General features: G+C 45.3%; 1 protein-coding gene across 1 annotated transcript; it reads left to right on the top strand.

Annotated features, from left to right (window-relative positions):
• The first annotated feature begins 2,289 nt into the window (after nt 1–2,289).
• LOC138672245 (uncharacterized) lies at nt 2,290–4,665 on the top strand. Its single transcript, XM_069760221.1, has 2 exons — nt 2,290–3,255; nt 3,739–4,665. The coding sequence occupies exons 1-2, from the start codon at nt 2,812–2,814 to the stop codon at nt 4,537–4,539; spliced, it is 1,245 nt and encodes a 414-aa protein (XP_069616322.1). The 5' UTR covers nt 2,290–2,811; the 3' UTR covers nt 4,540–4,665.
• The last annotated feature ends 13,443 nt before the right edge of the window (nt 4,666–18,108 follow it).

Genomic DNA, 18,108 nt, shown 5'->3' on the forward strand with positions numbered 1-18,108 from the left:
TTTATGGGAATAATATATATATATTTTTTTCATTATTTAGGATTTTTTTTTTTTTTTACACATTTGTAAAAATTTTTTTTAACTTTTTTACTTTGTCCCAGGGGGGGACAATACAGATCGGTGATCTGCCAGTTTGCACAGCACTCTGGCAGATCACCGATCTGTCTGAGAGCAGTGCAGCGTTACCAAGTGCCTGCTCTGAGCAGGCACTTGGTAAGCCACCACCCTCCCTGCAGGACCCGGATCCGCGGCCATTTTGGATCTGGGACTTGCTGCAGGAAGGAGGTGGGAGACCCCCAGAGCAACGCGATCACATCGCGTTGCTGCGGGGGTCTCAGGGAAGCCCGCAGGGAGCCCCCTCCCTGCACGATGCTTCCCTGCACCGCCGGGACATCGCGATCATGTTTGATCGCGGTGTGCCGGGGGTTAATGTGCCGGGGGCGGTCCGTGACCGCTCCTGGCACATAATGCCGGATGTCAGCTGCGATAAGCAGCTGACACCCGGCCGCGATCGGCCGCGCTCCCCCTGTGAGCGCGGCCGATCGCCTATGACGTACTATTCCGTCCTTGGGAAGTAAAGCCCACCCCACATGGACGGAATAGTACGTCTAATGGCAGAAAGGGGTTCAAATTCTAACTTTTATACATTGTGCCTCTCTAGGACTTCATCCTTTATTTCAGTGATCACTGGTCTCATGCATTGTAATACACATTTATTGCAATGTATGAGACCTGTCAGTTTTGCACTGGCATATCACCTGTTAGCACCTTCTGCTGGCTAGGTATTGTAGGTCACCATAGCTGGCAGACCCGAAAGCTATCATTTGACCTGTGTTTGACAGGACAACCCTCTGTTTCCCGTGATCCCTCAGGGGGTGTGTCAGAGAGGTGAGAGATGGAACCCACTTCCCCTCACAATCTTCTATTAATTGCCAAATCTAGACAACAACACAGGGTTAAAATCATCAAGATCAGAGCTATCATTTCCAATAAATAGAGTTGTGAAAGGGTCCTGAGCGCTGCAAGATGGGAAGCGGTTAAACAATGTATTTCACAGTGCTCTGATTTCTGTATTTTGTTTTGCATTATTTTTTTTCCATTTATAGTTAATTAATAAATGATCAATTTAACATTAATTAAATTTGAACTGAATGTTATGGAATTCACAAGTCCCAGCGAATTTGAACAATTTACATTTCAGTTGCGTGAAGCATAAAAAATGTGCCTGTTTTATACATCGCAAGAGATTTCATCAGTCACAGAAGTGCACATGACCTTAGGCATGACCACTCCAGCTTCCCCATAATGCCTTATAGCTCTCCATACTGTGGAGCATAATATTCATAAGATGCAAACAATACTTATTGTTCAACTCTCCAGTTCCTTCACCCATCCCATCATCAACGCATCTTCTTATTGCATCCAAGCAAAAAATACCCAGGTCTCTTCAGGCTAGGCTGAGACTTCCAGCTCTGCTGAGGCCTGAGATATTTCTGTGATGCTGGAGGCGAGAGGATGACCAGCTTGTGGCACAGCATGAGAGGAACACCAGGGAAGATGTTCAAGGAAGGCCATGGCAATAGGGAGAAGGAAGAGTGGTCCCCTTCTAACATAAATCTGAGTTAAATTCCTGCTGTCCCTATCCTTATTATTTCTAGATGGGTACTTCAGCCCATGTGCAATTACGTGCCATTTTTGGAAAATGTAATTGACAAACTATTGAAAAACAGGTGAAGGCATTAGTCAGAGCAAAAGGCATGACAAGGTTTACATAATGCTCTTCTGGAGTGTCAACGGCTGTTTTCCCCTCCCTGATTCTAATCAGATTATAGGCTCCCATGAGATCCAACTTGGAGAACTATTTAGCCCCAACAAGCTGATTAAATAAGTCAAGGGTGAGTGGGCAAAACAAGAGAGAAAGATCTGAGAAGATATATAAGAAAGGCCCCGGCGATAGGGAGAAGGAAGAGGGGTTACCTCCTAACATAAATCTGAGTCAGATCCCTGCACTCCCTATCATCCACAGACAGGTCCATGACTGAGCTTTGATGGCCCTGACCTTAGAGTACCGTCACACAGTGCAATTTTGATCGCTACGATGGCACGATTTGTGACGTTCGAGCGATATAGGTACGATATCGCAGCGTGTGACACGCTCCTGCGATCAGGGACCCCGATGTGAATCGTACGTCGTAGCACATCGTTTGAAACTTTCTTTCGTCGTCTAGTGTCCCGCTGTGGCGGCATGATCGCATGGTGTAACAAAGGTGTGCACGATATTGTATACGATGTAAAGGGCGGAGGAGCTGGCTACGTAGGAGCGCTAAATTCTCCACCTCCTGTGTGCCGATTGGGCGGTACAATACTGTGCGCTCATTCGACAGACAAAGGACTATTGTTCCCAGCGGATAAAACCGGAGCTGTCGAGCGCTCTCTTCATTTCTCTCTGGAGCACGTGCTGGAAACAGAACTCCTAAATTCGCTGGATTCCCTGGACTTTGATAACTACTATACAGACTTTTACGGCAAGAGGTATGTATAACGCTACAGCGTAGCAGATGTTGCGCTTCAACGGGGATAAACGCTGGAGCGTGGTCGATTGTTCCTTTATGGAGAGTAGGGTAGAAGGCCAGAGAGCCTCAGGTACACAGCTGTAGCGTGGCCCAATTAATTAATCCTTTTTCAGATCGAGCTGTAGCATGGTTCACTGCCCCGTTTATGCCAGTAGTAATATAGTTATTAGATCAATGGTCAAAACATTGTTTTGTAAGCACGTGTATTTATTGTACGTTTGTTTTCTTTTTAGGAACTATGCTCACTTCCGATGAGAGTTCTGTTGTTGCTGCTGCCCTGGTGTTTGAGGCAGCACGTCTCCAAGAGGAGAGACGTCCTAAACGAAAACGTCGCATGTGGACCCGGAGCTGGCTGCAGAAAAGATCCACATTGTCACACATGGGTCTCATAAGAGAGTTACGTGATAATAATCCACATGATTTCCGAAACTACCTTAGGATGTCAGAGGAATCATTCAAGATAATACTGTCTGCTGTTACGCCACTCATACAAAGGAGTGATACGCCGATGCGTGCAGCCGTGCCCGTGGATGAAAGGTTGGCGGTGACACTGCGGTTCCTGGCTACAGGAAGGTCTCTTCAGGATTTGCAGTTTTCCGCAGCTGTTTCCAGACCTTTCCTCAGCGTTGTGATTCCGGAGACATGCGCGGCCATTGTGCAGAGCTTAAGGCATTATATGGAGGTACTACTATTTAATTTGGGCTGCTGTGTTATGTCGATATATTATACTAGCTATGTAACCCGTTCTACGGCCTGGCGGCGCACATTTCTATTGGTATCTGTTCTCCATCCTATCATGAGCTGCTCCCATCCTGTGCCCCCATTCTGACATGTGCTGCTGCGATCCTGCGCCTCCATTCTGACATGTGCTGCTCACATTTTGCGGCTCCATTCTGATATGTGCTGCTCCAATCCTGCGCCACCCTTCTTTTATTTGCTGCTCCCAACGTAATTTAATAGGCTATATTATTTCGATATATTGTTTTGCACCCCCTCTCAGTCAGTGAAGCCGTTTCCTAAATTGGCTGCCTGCATATTCAGGATTGTTGACTTTGTTATACTAATCAAAACTATGCGTCAATCTCTCTAGGATGTCCACATGAGAGTGTATGTGCACAACAATATATTTGACCTAATTTGTACATGTTTCCTTCTCATCCTGCAGTTTCCCAAGTCGGCGGAGGACTGGAAGAAGATTGCTTCCGATTTTGATCAGCTGTGGCAGTTTCCAAACTGCGGTGGTGCATTAGATGGAAAGCATGTGCGCATCACACAACCAGCCAACTCTGGATCCTTTTTTTTCAACTACAAAGGATATTTCAGTGTGATCCTCATGGCCCTTGTCAATGCAAACTATGAGTTCGTAGATGTGGATGTTGGCATGAATGGTCGAGTCTCCGACGGTGGAGTTTTTGATCACACTTCATTTGGGGAAAGCTTGAGGAACAATCAACTGCAGTTGCCAATAAATGAAGACACAAAAGCAAACCTCAATTTTGTTTTCATCGCTGATGAAGCTTTCCCTCTTCATCCACATTTGCTGAAGCCATTTGCGCAGAGAACACTCACACCGGAGCGCCGAATCTATAATTACCGGTTGTCGAGGGCCCGTCGTGTAGTTGAAAATGCCTTTGGGATTATGGCTAATCGGTTTAGAGTGTTCCACACAGCTATCAACTTGAAGCTGCCGTCTATAGACTTTGTGGTTTTGGCATGCTGTGTGCTCCATAATTTCCTGAGACGTCATGATACGAGCTCCTATTCTCCTCCTTCGTTTATTGATGCAGTGGACCCAAGAACCGGAGATATTGTGCCCGGGGAATGGCGTACACAACCTGATAATTTAACAGCTCTTCAAGCACTCGGATCTGGCAGACAGGCAGACGATGCAAGGGACTGTCGAGAAAAATACTGTCAGTACTTTAATGGTTCTGGAGCTGTACCCTGGCAGGATCACGCCGTATAAAAAAAAAATTTTTTTTTGCTTTGCTGTTTACTCAACAATATGTATGTTATGCTTTCGTGTCCACAATGTAAATTTGCGAGTAGGTCACTGTCTTTTGTGTAATAAAATTAAATTGTATTTATTTCTCCCATTATTGTTGATTGTTCATTTTAGATAGTACGTTATAGCGGTCGGTCTATATTGCATTCCAAAGTCAAATGGCGACTTCCTTCCATTCCAAGCTCTGCCATGCACACAAACAATGGTGTACCCACACAGAATCGTGTTTTCAATCATATAAACCTCTGTAAATTACTTAAATGTGATGAGATGCCTAAAAAATGGTGTTGTAAACCCTTATAGCTCCATAAATATTAAATAATGAGAAATTTTTTTTTTCTAAGGTAAGGTAACTATTTCTTTATATGTAATAATCTAACTCCAAAACATAACATAACAAAAAAAAAACAATAAAAAACAAATTATCTTCTGCCACGGTCTAACAGGTGTCGCAGCGTCACACCCTGCTGCTCTACTTGAGCCTGGAGGAGCGCTGCTGTCTGCTGCAGGAGCGCTGCTGTACGCTCCAGGCGTAGTTGTCTGGCCAGGAGCTCTGTCACGGTGGGCAGTTCTGTGGATAGAAGAGGTTGGAGAACTGATGGTGATTCCGCTGAAAATACATATTGACCTCTGTTGCTGGACCAAATTGAGTGTGTTGTAAATTTCTATTTGGTCCGGGCACACAGGGCATTTTGTTTTTAAATTAAATTTTACAGTTTCAGTTGTCAATTGTGACATTCCACCGAGATATCCACTCGTATTATCTTAATACTTACGGAGAAGGGACGCCGGTTCTTCGTTGCCAGAACCACTACTGCTTATTTCCCATCCATGACATCTGGCCACTGCTGCAACAGCTAAAAGGAAATAATAACAGATCTGGTTAACTATGGAACACGCCGTTGCAAAGCGCTCGCTGTTTTGGTCTCTTACGTATGGTAGCTTCTGGGGAGAAGACCGCCGACCCGGGGGTGGAAAATGAGGGCCGGAAGGGAGGTGTTGAGGGTGGTGTTGGGGTGCGAGGCTGCATGGTCAATAAAGATGTAGAGGTCCCGGGCTCTGGGCTGCCGCTGGTGGCGGATGAAGGAGAGCTTGTCTCAATGAGAGGTGCCTGTTGCCGACGCCTTCTCTCTACACATAAATGAAACAAACAAAATGTTTAGACATTCCTATACTGTATGTTCTAAACCAAGTGCAGAGCAAAGGGAATCATTGCAACCAATACGGTTCCTGCTTTAATTAGTCAAAAAAGTCTAAGGGAATGAACGCTGTGTTCTGATCGTGTTTTCCAGCAGCATTTGGAGAAGTTGTAACAGAGAAGCTTGTCTTTTATATGTGTAGTACTGTGTGTGCCCCATATTGTGTGCTCCGTACGATGTGTACGTGGTACTGTGTGCGGCACGGTGTGTACGTCGTTGTGTGCGCGTCGCGCTGTGTGTGCTACATATTATGTGCGGCACAGTGTGTATGCCGCAGTACTAGAAGAGCATCACGGCTGTGCGCGTCTACTGATTAGCTGCCATTATTTCCCCTCCGGGCACTGTTCGCGCAGGATAATGTATGCAATATGTACGCTACACTGTTATGTCACCTATGCTATAATTACATTTCTATGAGTGATGGTACACTTACGTGAGGTCCCGGGCTGTGGCCTGAGGCCGCCGTCACACATGCGAGTTTTACGGACGTAAGAGCGCAGAATCTACGTCCGTAAAACTCGCAAAAAATACGGCACAATTATTCTCTATGCCCCTGCTCCTATTTGCCGTATTTTACTGATCAGTATTATACGGCTTTCTACGGCCGTACAAAATCGCAGCATGCTGCGTTTGTCACCGTACTGCGCAAGAAATACGCCAATGAAAGTCTATGGAAGCGTGAAAAATACGGATTACACACGGACAAGCAGTGTGACTTGCGAGAAATACGCAGCGCTGTTAGAGAGAAAAGCCGGTAATTCAGTGCGGTGTACAGTAAAATCACACTGACAGCTTACAGTAGAATAGGTAGAATAAATGTGTACACATAGAATAGGTATATATATATATATATGTCATTAGACACATATATGTATATATATTAATATTTATTCCAGCGCTAGACAGCTTGAAAGCCGGAAATTCAATTACCGGCTTTTTCCTTCTCCTTCCTAAAACCCGACATGATTTGAGACATGGTTTACATACAGTAAACCATGTCTTCTCTCCATTTTTTTTGCAGATTCCACACTACTAATGTCAGTAGTGTGTATCTGCAAAATTTGGCCGTTCTAGCTCTTAAAATAAAGGGTTAAATGGCGGAAAAAATTGGCGTGGGCTCCCGCGCAATTTTCTCCGCCAGAGTAGTAAAGCCAGTGACTGAGGGCAGATATTAATAGCCTGAAGAGGGTCCATGGTTATTGGCCCCCCCCTGGCTAAAAATATCTGCCCCCAGCCACCCCAGAAAAGGCACATCTGGAAGATGCGCCTATTCTGGCACTTGGCCACTCTCTTCCCATTCCCGTGTAGCGGTGGGATATGGGGTAATGAAGGGTTAATGCCACCTTGCTATTGTAAGGTGACATTAAGCCTAATTAATAATGGAGAGGCGTCAATTATGACACCTATCCATTATTAATCCAATACTAGTAAAGGGTTAAATAAAACACAAACACATTATTTAAAATTATTTTAATGAAATAAAAACAATGGTTGTTGCAGTATTTTATTCAACGCCCAATCCAGTCACTGAAGACCCTCGTTCTGTGAGTAAAAAAACATAATAAACCAACAATATACTTACCCTCCGCAGATCTGTAACGTCCAACGATGTAAATCCTTCTGAAGGGGTTAAAACATTTTGCAGCAAGGACCTGTGCTAATGCAGGCTGCTCCTCGCTGCAAAACCCCAGGGAATGAGGCTAAAAATAGATCAATGATCTATATTTAGCTTTATTTGCGGTGAGGCGCCCTCTGCTGGCTGTTCATAGATCGTGGGAAATTACCTAGAAAGCCAGGGAGCTTTCTAGGTAATTTCCCACGATCTATGAACAGCCAGCAGAGGGCGCCTCACCGCAAATAAAGCTAAATATAGATCATTGATCTATTTTTAGCCTCATTCCCTGGGGTTTTGCAGCGAGGAGCAGCCTGCATTAGCACAGCTCCTTGCTGCAAAATGTTTTAACCCCTTCAGAAGGATTTACATCGTTGGACGTTACAGATCTGCGGAGGGTAAGTATATTGTTGGTTTATTATGTTTTTTTACTCACAGAACGAGGGTCTTCAGTGACTGGATTGGGCGTTGAATAAAATACTGCAACAACCATTGTTTTTATTTCATTAAAATAATTTTAAATAATGTGTTTGTGTTTTATTTAACCCTTCACTACAATTGGATTAATAATGGATAGGTGTCATAATTGACGCCTCTCCATTATTAATCTGGCTTAATGTCACCTTACAATAGCAAGGTGGCATTAACCCTTCATTACCCCATATCCCACCGCTACACGGGAATGGGAAGAGAGTGGCCAAGTGCCAGAATAGGCGCATCTTCCAGATGTGCCTGTTCTGGGGTGGCTGGGGGCAGAAATTTTTAGCCAGGGGGGGCCAATAACCGTGGACCCTCTCCAGGCTATTAATATCTGCCCTCAGTCACTGGCTTTACTACTCTGGCGGAGAAAATTGCGCGGGAGCCCACGCCAATTTTTTCCGCCATTTAACCCTTTATTTTAAGAGCTAGAACGGCCAAATTTTGCAGATACACACTACTGACATTAGTAGTGTGGAATCTGCAAAAAAAATGGAGAGAAGACATGGTTTACTGTATGTAAACCATGTCTCAAATCATGTCGGGTTTTAGGAAGGAGAAAGAAAAAGCCGGTAATTGAATTACCGGCTTTCAAGCTGTATAGCGCTGGAAAAAATATTAATATATATACATATATGTGTCTCACTGACATATATATATATATATACCTATTCTACGTGTACACATTTATTCTACCTATTCTACTGTAAGCTGTCAGTGTGATTTTACTGTACACCGCACTGAATTACCGGCTTTTCTCTCTAATATATGTGTCTACTGACATATATATATATATATATATATATATATATATATATAGACAGTATATATATATTTTCTTTTCTTTTTGGGACACATGGATCACTTCTATAGCGGTATGTTGGTTTTGCTAGCCTGCGAGAAAACCACGCAGTACGGATGCCATACGGATTACATACGGAGGATGCCATGCGCAAAAAACGCTGACACACCCTGCCTACGGAGGAGCTACGGACCACTTTTTTCGGGACTTTTCAGCGTATTACGGCCGTAATATACAGACCGTATTGTTTTACGCTGTGTGTGACGCCGGCCTGATGCTGTTGGTGGATGAAGGACAACTGGCAGCAATGGCAGGTCTGTGTTGCCGTCGCCTTCTCTCTACACATAAATGAAAGAAAAGCAATGTTTTAAAAACAAAGAACAGGGATTCCAGAGCCCACCAAAAAAAAAATAGCGCGCAGGGTGGCCAACCTCCTCATAAAAGCGTGCATCGCCCAATTCCCCCATACTGGTACTTGCCTCGCCTTGTCTCCGCACGCAACTCAGCCAGAAGGTGTGGATTTTTGTGGCGGAGGTCGGCCCATTTCTTACGCAACTGCTGCGCACTCCGGCGGACGCCAAACCTCCTATCCAGCATTTTCCCAATGCGACGCAGCACCTCCTGCTTATGTTGGTTCGGGTGTGCTGGGATAGTCTTCTGGCATTCATAATCAAGGGCATCCATGCGATGTACCAAAAACCGGAGCTCGGTGTGCCCCAAAGGGGCAGATCTCTGTCTTCCAGCCATTACAGATAAAAAGACGCTATAAAGCAGCACCTAACCACGCCCAGAGGAAGTCCTTAACTATGCATTTCTCCCGCGCGATCCGCATCGCTATAGCGTTGCCGTTTATGGACAGCGTCACTTTTGTGACGTCTGAGAGTGACAGAAGGAACGCACATAGTAAATGACGCTCGAACGATGTAGATATTACGCCGGTGCGGCACGTAATGTGCGCTCGTGGTATATGACGGCGTGATGACGTTACAACGTTCCTGCGTGCCTGCGCTACCTTGCTTTGCTTCCCTGACATCCTTAAAATGGCTGCCAGGCGACGTGATTCTCCTATGGGTGTCCCAGAGCTAAAGTTCATGATTAGCATTATGGATCGGATGCGTTACGAAACCACAGGGCTGGTGCTGCACCGCAACCAGCACAAGGATGAAGTCGTACGTGTGGTGTCTGAGGGCCTCAGGAAGCAGTTTGGGATAACCAGAAGTAAGGCCCAGATTGTGAAGAAATGGGGCGATCTTAAATCCAAAAGCCCAGCGCGCCTGCAGGAGCTTCGCCGCGAGATCCGCAGTGGTGAGTACGCAGGTACCCAAAAGTATTGCACGCCGAAGGGTTAGTTGGGTGTGTATGTGGTGTGTATGTGGCCCTGCTATGGTGCAATAATGAAAGGTGCAGAGCACTATGTGGCCCTGCTATGGTGCAATAATGAATGGTGCAGAGCACTATGTGGCCCTGCTGTGGTGCAATAATGAACGGTGCAGAGCACTATGTGGCTCTGCTGTGTTTCCACAATGAACGGTGCAGAGCACTATGTGGCCCTGCTGTGGTGCAATAATGAATGGTGCAGAGCACTTTTTTGCCATGCTATGGTGCAATAATGAATGGTGCAGAGCACTTTTTTGCCATGCTATGGTGCAATAATGAATGGTGCAGAGCACTATGTGGCCCTGCTATGGTGCAATAATGAACGGTGCAGAGCACTATGTGGCTCTGCTGTGTTTCCACAATGAACGGTGCAGAGCACTATGTGGCTCTGCTGTGTTTCCACAATGAACGGTGCAGAGCACTAGGTGGCTCTGCTGTGTTTCCACAATGAACGGTGCAGAGCACTAGGTGGCCCTGCTGTGGTGCAACAATGAACGGTGCACAGCACTATGTGGCCCTGCTGTGGTGCAATAATGAATGGTGCAGAGCACTTTTTTGCCATGCTATGGTGCAATAATGAATGGTGCAGAGCACTATGTGGCCCTGCTATGGTGCTATGCTAACAGACCTTTTTTTTTTTTTTCCTTCACAGAGGCAAAGAGACAGCGTCGCCGCCACGAGGCATCCCACACCACCTCAGATATTGCTGTGCCCTCCGGGTCAACGGCTCAACAACCCAGTAGGTTCACCCAATAATGTGATTATGATTTGTTGGAAGGTACCCTCCCCCCCCCCACCTGCAGTCACTGTTACCATTTATGTAAAAAAAAATTTTTTATTTTTTCCCTTCACAGAGGCAAAGACACAGCGCCGCCGTCGAGTGTACCAGGCCTTTGACACGGACTCAGATCCAGACTTGCCCTCCGTGCCTACAGATCCTAGTAGGTTCCCACAATAATGTGATTTGAATCTGGTGGCAGGTCCCCTATTCCCCCCCCCCACCTGCAGTGACTGTTGCCATTTATGTAAAAAAAATTATTTTTTTTTTTCCCCTCACAGAGGCAACGACACAGCGTCGCAGCCACGAGGCTTCCCACCCCGCCTCACATGTCCGTGTGCCCTCTGGGTCAACAGCTGAACAACCTAGTAGGTTCCCACAATAATGTGTTCAGGATTTGGTGGCAGGTCCCCTCTTTTTCCCCCCCCCCGGCAGCAAGTGTTGCCATATATGCCAACAGACCTTTTTTTTTTTTTTTCCCTTCACAGAGGCAAAGACACAGCGCCGCAGCCACGAGGCTTCCCACCCCGCCTCACATGTCCGTGTGCCCTCTTGGTCAACAGCTGAACAACCTAGTAGGTTCCCACAATAATGTGTTCAGGATTTGGTGGCAGGTCCCCTCTTTTCCCCCCCCCTCCCCCGGCAGCAAGTGTTGCCATATATGCTAACAGACCTTTTTTTTTTTTTTTCCCTTCACAGAGGCAAAGACACAGCGCCGCAGCCACGAGGCTTCCCACCCCGCCTCACATGTCCTTGTGCCCTCTGGGTCAACAGCTGAACAACCTAGTAGGTTCCCACAATAATGTGTTCAGGATTTGGTGGCAGGTCCCCTCTTTTCCCCCCCCTCCCACGGCAGCAAGTGTTGCCATATACATGCCAAAAGACCTTTTTTTTTTTTTTTTTTCCTTCACAGAGGCAAAGAGACAGCGCCACCGCCGACAGCACGAGGCATTCGACACCGACACAGATCCCGAAGTGCCCTCCGTGCCTCAACATCCTAGTAGGTTCCCACAATAAAGTTATTTTGATTTTGTTGCAGGCCCACTCTTTCACCCCCAACCTAAACCCCCCCCCCAACTCAGTTTTGCTTACTTTTTTTGTATTTATTTTACTTCACAGAAGCAAAGACACATCGGGAGACTACTGTGTTATTAATGTTATGTTTTTTGACCCACAGCTGTCGTCACTGTCAACAAGGAGGATATTGAAGCCGGCATAGAAAAGTTACTCCACACTATGGCACATATTCAGGAGCAGCACAATGTGGCAATGGAGGAGCTGCAGAAGCTGCGGGACATGTGCCAGCAGTTGTAGGCGGGCCAATAATCCATATTTTGTTATTACAATAAAAATATTTTGTTAAACTATCATTCCATTTTTTTTGTATTACGTAACTGTACATGAATTTGTTACGTTAATTTGTGCCCTCATACAGTGCTGTGATTGAGACACACCAATCAAAAAGTAGTGATAGAATTTATAATAAAAGCTTTTATTTGAAACATTATTTTAACAAGACAATAAAATAAAAAGGAATGTAAAAGAAGCTAGGAAATCACAAATTTTGATACGACGATTGTTCCCGCTGAAAACTTTGGTGCCTGATGGGCGAAGCCATATCTAAAGGTATTGGCGTGTAGGAGTTATTAGGGGGTGGATAGCCGAAGTGGGAAACGTGAGCATTGTGTCGCATCGATGTCTGACACTGTGACCAACCATTGTAATTTGATGGCTCTGTCCGCTGTATTGGCCGGGAAGAGACCAAACAAGTGTTCTTGTCCAAATCGCCATCAGTACCCTTGTTTACTGCTTCCAGAATCAGACGCTCTGCTAGTATTCTTTGGTTGTCGTCCATTTTTGCCAGTTTGTCAACCACATAGTGTCCAAACCCCTCTAACGCAGGGCTAACATTTCTTGTCAACACCTTCTTTGCAAGGCTCAATAGTTCATTTGAGGCGTCTGAGGTGCTTTCCGTTTTCTTGGACCTTGCCTCGATTGAGTCCTGGCAGGTGCAGCCTCCACTAAATCTGTTGTCGTGCAGTCCTGTGAACAGTCCAGTGTACTCTCCTGCGCACTGTCATCCTGGGGGGGGGGGAAAAAAAACAAGTTATGAACCCGGCAACAAAAAGTAGTACCACCATAACCGCATCCAAACTATATATTCGTAGTAGGTAACAAAAAGATTATAATATATTTGATGCTTAGTAATATTCTTTAACCCTCCCTTTTATTGAATACTTTGAACTACACTGTTCTGACTGCTATGGGAACCTGACCAATATTTTAGAGTCTAAATAGTCTCAACAAGAGTACATCGGCAGCTTGAAGCGATACTATTTTCTATATTGCTTAGATGGTATGGTTTACATATATCGCCATTTCATACATATTAAGTTCCCCATATAATACTTGACTGCGACAGGGTTACTTATGTGTACATGTTTTTGTAACAACTTCAAACTGATGTGATAATCAGAAGTATAAAACCTAAAATGCAGAGAAACATTATGTAATTATAGGACACATTGGTGAACTTTCGTCCAAAGAGCTACTTACTTGTTGCCCTTGTGACTCCTGCTCGGCGTGGTTCTCCGAAACTATTGGTTCCACAGGTGACAACAACCGAAGACACGTGGAAGTCCGTGGCACCTCTTGCTCAAAATACCAAAGTTTTGGCACATAAACTTCTTCAGTGGAAGCTCCGGACCTTGTAGTCTGAAGAACCTTGTTCAGCTCCTTCCTCCACACCGTGCGGAGCGCCTGGATTTTCTTTTTAATAACTGCTTCGTTAGCTGCCTCATCTGGTGCATGACGATTGTAAAGCTCAATGAGCTGTAAGTAACCCTCCCTCCTCTTTTCCCTGTTACAATACTCAGGAGATTTGATTTTCCAGAGGCAGGGAAAAGACTGATAAATCTCGATGAAATCCCTGATGAACTCCACACGATTAGACATCTGAAAAATAATTATAAAAAAAAATTACATGGTTGACAAAGAGTCCTATTAACAATACTTTTGACAGTGTGCCAAACGCTTAACAACAGCAGCCACACAAAGCGCTCATGCCTACCATCGCTTCTTCCATCTGCCACGCCATAGGCCACCATAACCCAAAACAGTGTACCGCCCACTTCCCTACAGCAGCCACACAAAGCGCTCATGGTGACCATCCATTGTACCATCTGCCACGCTCTAGCTCAACAGACACAACCGGTCATAAGCAGTCACAACAGCGTACCATCCGCATCGCTTCAGCGGCGGAACGAAGCGGTCATGCCGACCAAACTGCGTTCCATCTACCACGCTGTAGCCCACCAGTCACGACCAGTCACAACCAGTCACAACAGCGTACCATCCGCATCGCTTCTTCCATCTGCCGCGCCATAGGCCACTACCGCCCGCTTCCCTACAGCAGCCACACAAAGCGCTCATGGTGACCATCCATTGTACCATCTGCCACGCTCTAGCTCAACAGACACAACCGGTCATAAGCAGTCACAACAGCGTACCATCCGCATCGCTTCAGCGGCGGAACGAAGCGGTCATGCCGACCAAACTGCGTTCCATCTACCACGCTGTAGCCCACCAGTCACGACCAGTCACAACCAGTCACAACAGCGTACCATCCGCATCGCTTCTTCCATCTGCCACGCCATAGGCCACTACCGCCCGCTTCCCTACAGCAGCCACACAAAGCGCTCATGGTGACCATCCATTGTACCATCTGCCACGCTCTAGCTCAACAGACACAACCGGTCATAAGCAGTCACAACAGCGTACCATCCGCATCGCTTCAGCGGCGGAACGAAGCGGTCATGCCGACCAAACTGCGTTCCATCTACCACGCTGTAGCCCACCAGTCACGACCAGTCACAACCAGTCACAACAGCGTACCATCCGCATCGCTTCTTCCATCTGCCGCGCCATAGGCCACTACCGCCCGCTTCCCTACAGCAGCCACACAAAGCGCTCATGGTGACCATCCATTGTACCATCTGCCACGCTCTAGCTCAACAGACACAACCGGTCATAAGCAGTCACAACAGCGTACCATCCGCATCGCTTCAGCGGCGGAACGAAGCGGTCATGCCGACCAAACTGCGTTCCATCTACCACGCTGTAGCCCACCAGTCACGACCAGTCACAACCAGTCACAACAGCGTACCATCCGCATCGCTTCTTCCATCTGCCGCGCCATAGGCCACTACCGCCCGCTTCCCTACAGCAGCCACACAAAGCGCTCATGGTGACCATCCATTGTACCATCTGCCACGCTCTAGCTCAACAGACACAACCGGTCATAAGCAGTCACAACAGCGTACCATCCGCATCGCTTCAGCGGCGGAACGAAGCGGTCATGCCGACCAAACTGCGTTCCATCTACCACGCTGTAGCCCACCAGTCACGACCAGTCACAACCAGTCACAACAGCGTACCATCCGCATCGCTTCTTCCATCTGCCGCGCCATAGGCCACTACCGCCCGCTTCCCTACAGCAGCCACACAAAGCGCTCATGGTGACTATCCATTGTACCATCTGCCACGCTCTAGCTCAACAGACACAACCGGTCATAAGCAGTCACAACAGCGTACCATCCGCATCGCTTCAGCGGCGGAACGAAGCGGTCATGCCGAACAAACTGAGTTACATCTACCACGCTGTAGCCCACCAGTCACAACCAAGCACAACAGCGTACCATCTGCCACATTGTAGCCCTCCAGTCACAACAGTGTACCATCCGCTTCGCTTCAGCGGTGGAACGAAGCACTCATGCCGTCCATACAGCGTTCCATCCACCACGCCCAAGCGGTTTACATACCTCGAAGCAGCGGTGCAAAGCGTGGTATATTCAGCGAAGTAGAAAATTCCAATGTCCAGGTCCACCAAGTGTCCAAGTACGAAGTGAAGAAAGGAAATTTTGAAAGCAGTGAGGTGGCATTGGGAACAATAGCGCTCAGGTGACAAATTTTCCAACCAATTGTGTGCACAGAACCTTTGGCCTATCAGCACACTAGCTAGTAGCACAACACGCCCCTAGTGAACAACGTCACGCACAGATTATGCAAAATTTGCTCTGAATCGTCGTGTGTGACACGACCGTACGACTGTCCCATACGACTTCTACATCGCAAATACGTCATGAATTTATCGCTTCAGCGCCGTGCATCGTGTAGTGTGACCGCAGTCTACGATGTTTGAAACGATAATTAAGCGACGATGTAACGTCACAAATCGTGCCGTCGTAGCGATCAAAATTGCACTGTGTGACGGTACCCTTACTCTGTCTAGTGTGTAGGCCAGTGAGACAATAGTTCCACTACTACAACAAGACATCATGAGAAACACAAACAACTAACACTACTCAGCTAGTCCTAAAGGAAACTCCATTCATGCAACAGAATGAACACCTCAGCTTATCCAGAGATAGGCTTCTTCATCGAGGTTAGTATAGAAGATCTATAATCAGTAAGAAATGATGCTAGCAGTAGGTTTATATAGTGGAACATAATTAGCAGCTGTATTTGTGTGACATGTGCGGATTTAATATTGAACTATTGCAATACCAAAGTGTGCAAAAATTCTATATTTTTTCCAACACACAATTTGTGAGGTAGACAATTGCGATTAGCATCCTGGAATGCAGAGATTTTAAATTTGTTGAAAGTCAAAAATATGTTTTGCCCATCTCACAAGGCAGAAAGCACACTCACTGAGATGCAAACATTAGTTTCAAGATTTTCCCAAGCCAAGACCAAGCTCCTATAGTGACCGAATATCCCATTATGGCTTTTCAGTCGAAGAGTATTACTGTAAACCTTAGCTGCCTAGAAATACTTTATGTTATAATGAGGGTAAAATGCTTATATTTGTTGGTGATCTATCACAGAAAAAAGGTTAAACAGTCACTCTTATTTGATTTTATTTACTCAAAATAAGTCCTCAATTATGTCCTAACTAGCTTATATATTTCTGGAGATTAATACTTTATTTTTATGACCTAACCCAGTTTTATTTCACAATGTCATAAAATTACACTGTAACAGCACAAAGATGAATAAAACTTGGCACTCAATGTGAGAAGAAAAAGCTTCTTAATTTATTGATGCATCCAGACAAACAAAACTGCTAAACGTTTTCAGTCCACACCGGACCTTCGTCAGAGCATTTCTTTGACATTGACTGGATATAGAAGCTACAAGGTCTGGTGTGGACCGAAAACGTTTAGCAGTTTTGTTTGTCTGGATGCATCAATAAATTAAGAAGCTTTTTCTTCTCACATTGAGTGCCAAGTTTTATTCATCTTTATTCTACGGGGTGGACACCCTACTTGAGCACCACCAACCCCTACATCGATCGAGTGCCGTGTTTTCTAATTGTATACTGTAACAGCACACACATTTATCTATATCTATTGTTTAGGTTCTACAATCTTTTGTGATCAGTTATTAAAAACTGAATTAAACACCATTTTATTATTTTAGTTTGGGTCTCAATCCTGCTTTAAACCGAAGTAAACCAATTGTGAAAATCCTATGTATTGGGCAGCAAACACTGGGCAGGACTGGAAAGCGAAAAGCTTGAGCTCATTTTTGCTGCCTTGCAGTTTAGCATGCTATCAAATGTTTTAACTTATTTTTTTACACCTCTAAATTTCTTCCTACTATGACCACTAGCTAATAAGAAAATTACTATTGGGAAAAAACAAATACTGTATGTATTCTTCTTACATGCTATAAATAATGCTCCTATTTCATTGCCGAAATCTACATAATTTTGGATAATTCTATTCATCAGGTATACTCTTTGAGAAATCTGTTAAGTTATAAAATCATACCTAAAAATTATTTGATGTTCATAGATGGCAGAAATGTATTCTTTTTCACTACAACTAAAAAGCCAGTGTGTGAACTCACAGGTGGGGCTTACTTAAGCTATTGCTGAGCTAACAGCATGAGACTTTTTCAGCGTGGATGCATAATACCCAGTTGTAGTACAGTCCTTTGTTAAACATATAGTAGTAGTACAAGAGAGATGAACTTTAAGTACTGATCCCATCAAAGTAAAGGCTGAGCAACACAGACAAGAAGCTGCAGAAATATATTGCATCTTGGCAGGTGGGATCACATCCTTCTAACTTAATCAGCTGGATTGTGTATTCTTTATATATATACTCATGAATGAAACAGCATATTTTTTTCCCAATGTGACATTTTTCTTAATGTGAAAATACTGTTGCCTGATATCAATGAGGTCTTTTTTTCCCTGGATATTTCAATGGTGTTC

Source organism: Ranitomeya imitator, chromosome 3, assembly GCF_032444005.1.
Source record: "Ranitomeya imitator isolate aRanImi1 chromosome 3, aRanImi1.pri, whole genome shotgun sequence".
Taxonomy (NCBI): domain Eukaryota; kingdom Metazoa; phylum Chordata; class Amphibia; order Anura; family Dendrobatidae; genus Ranitomeya; species Ranitomeya imitator.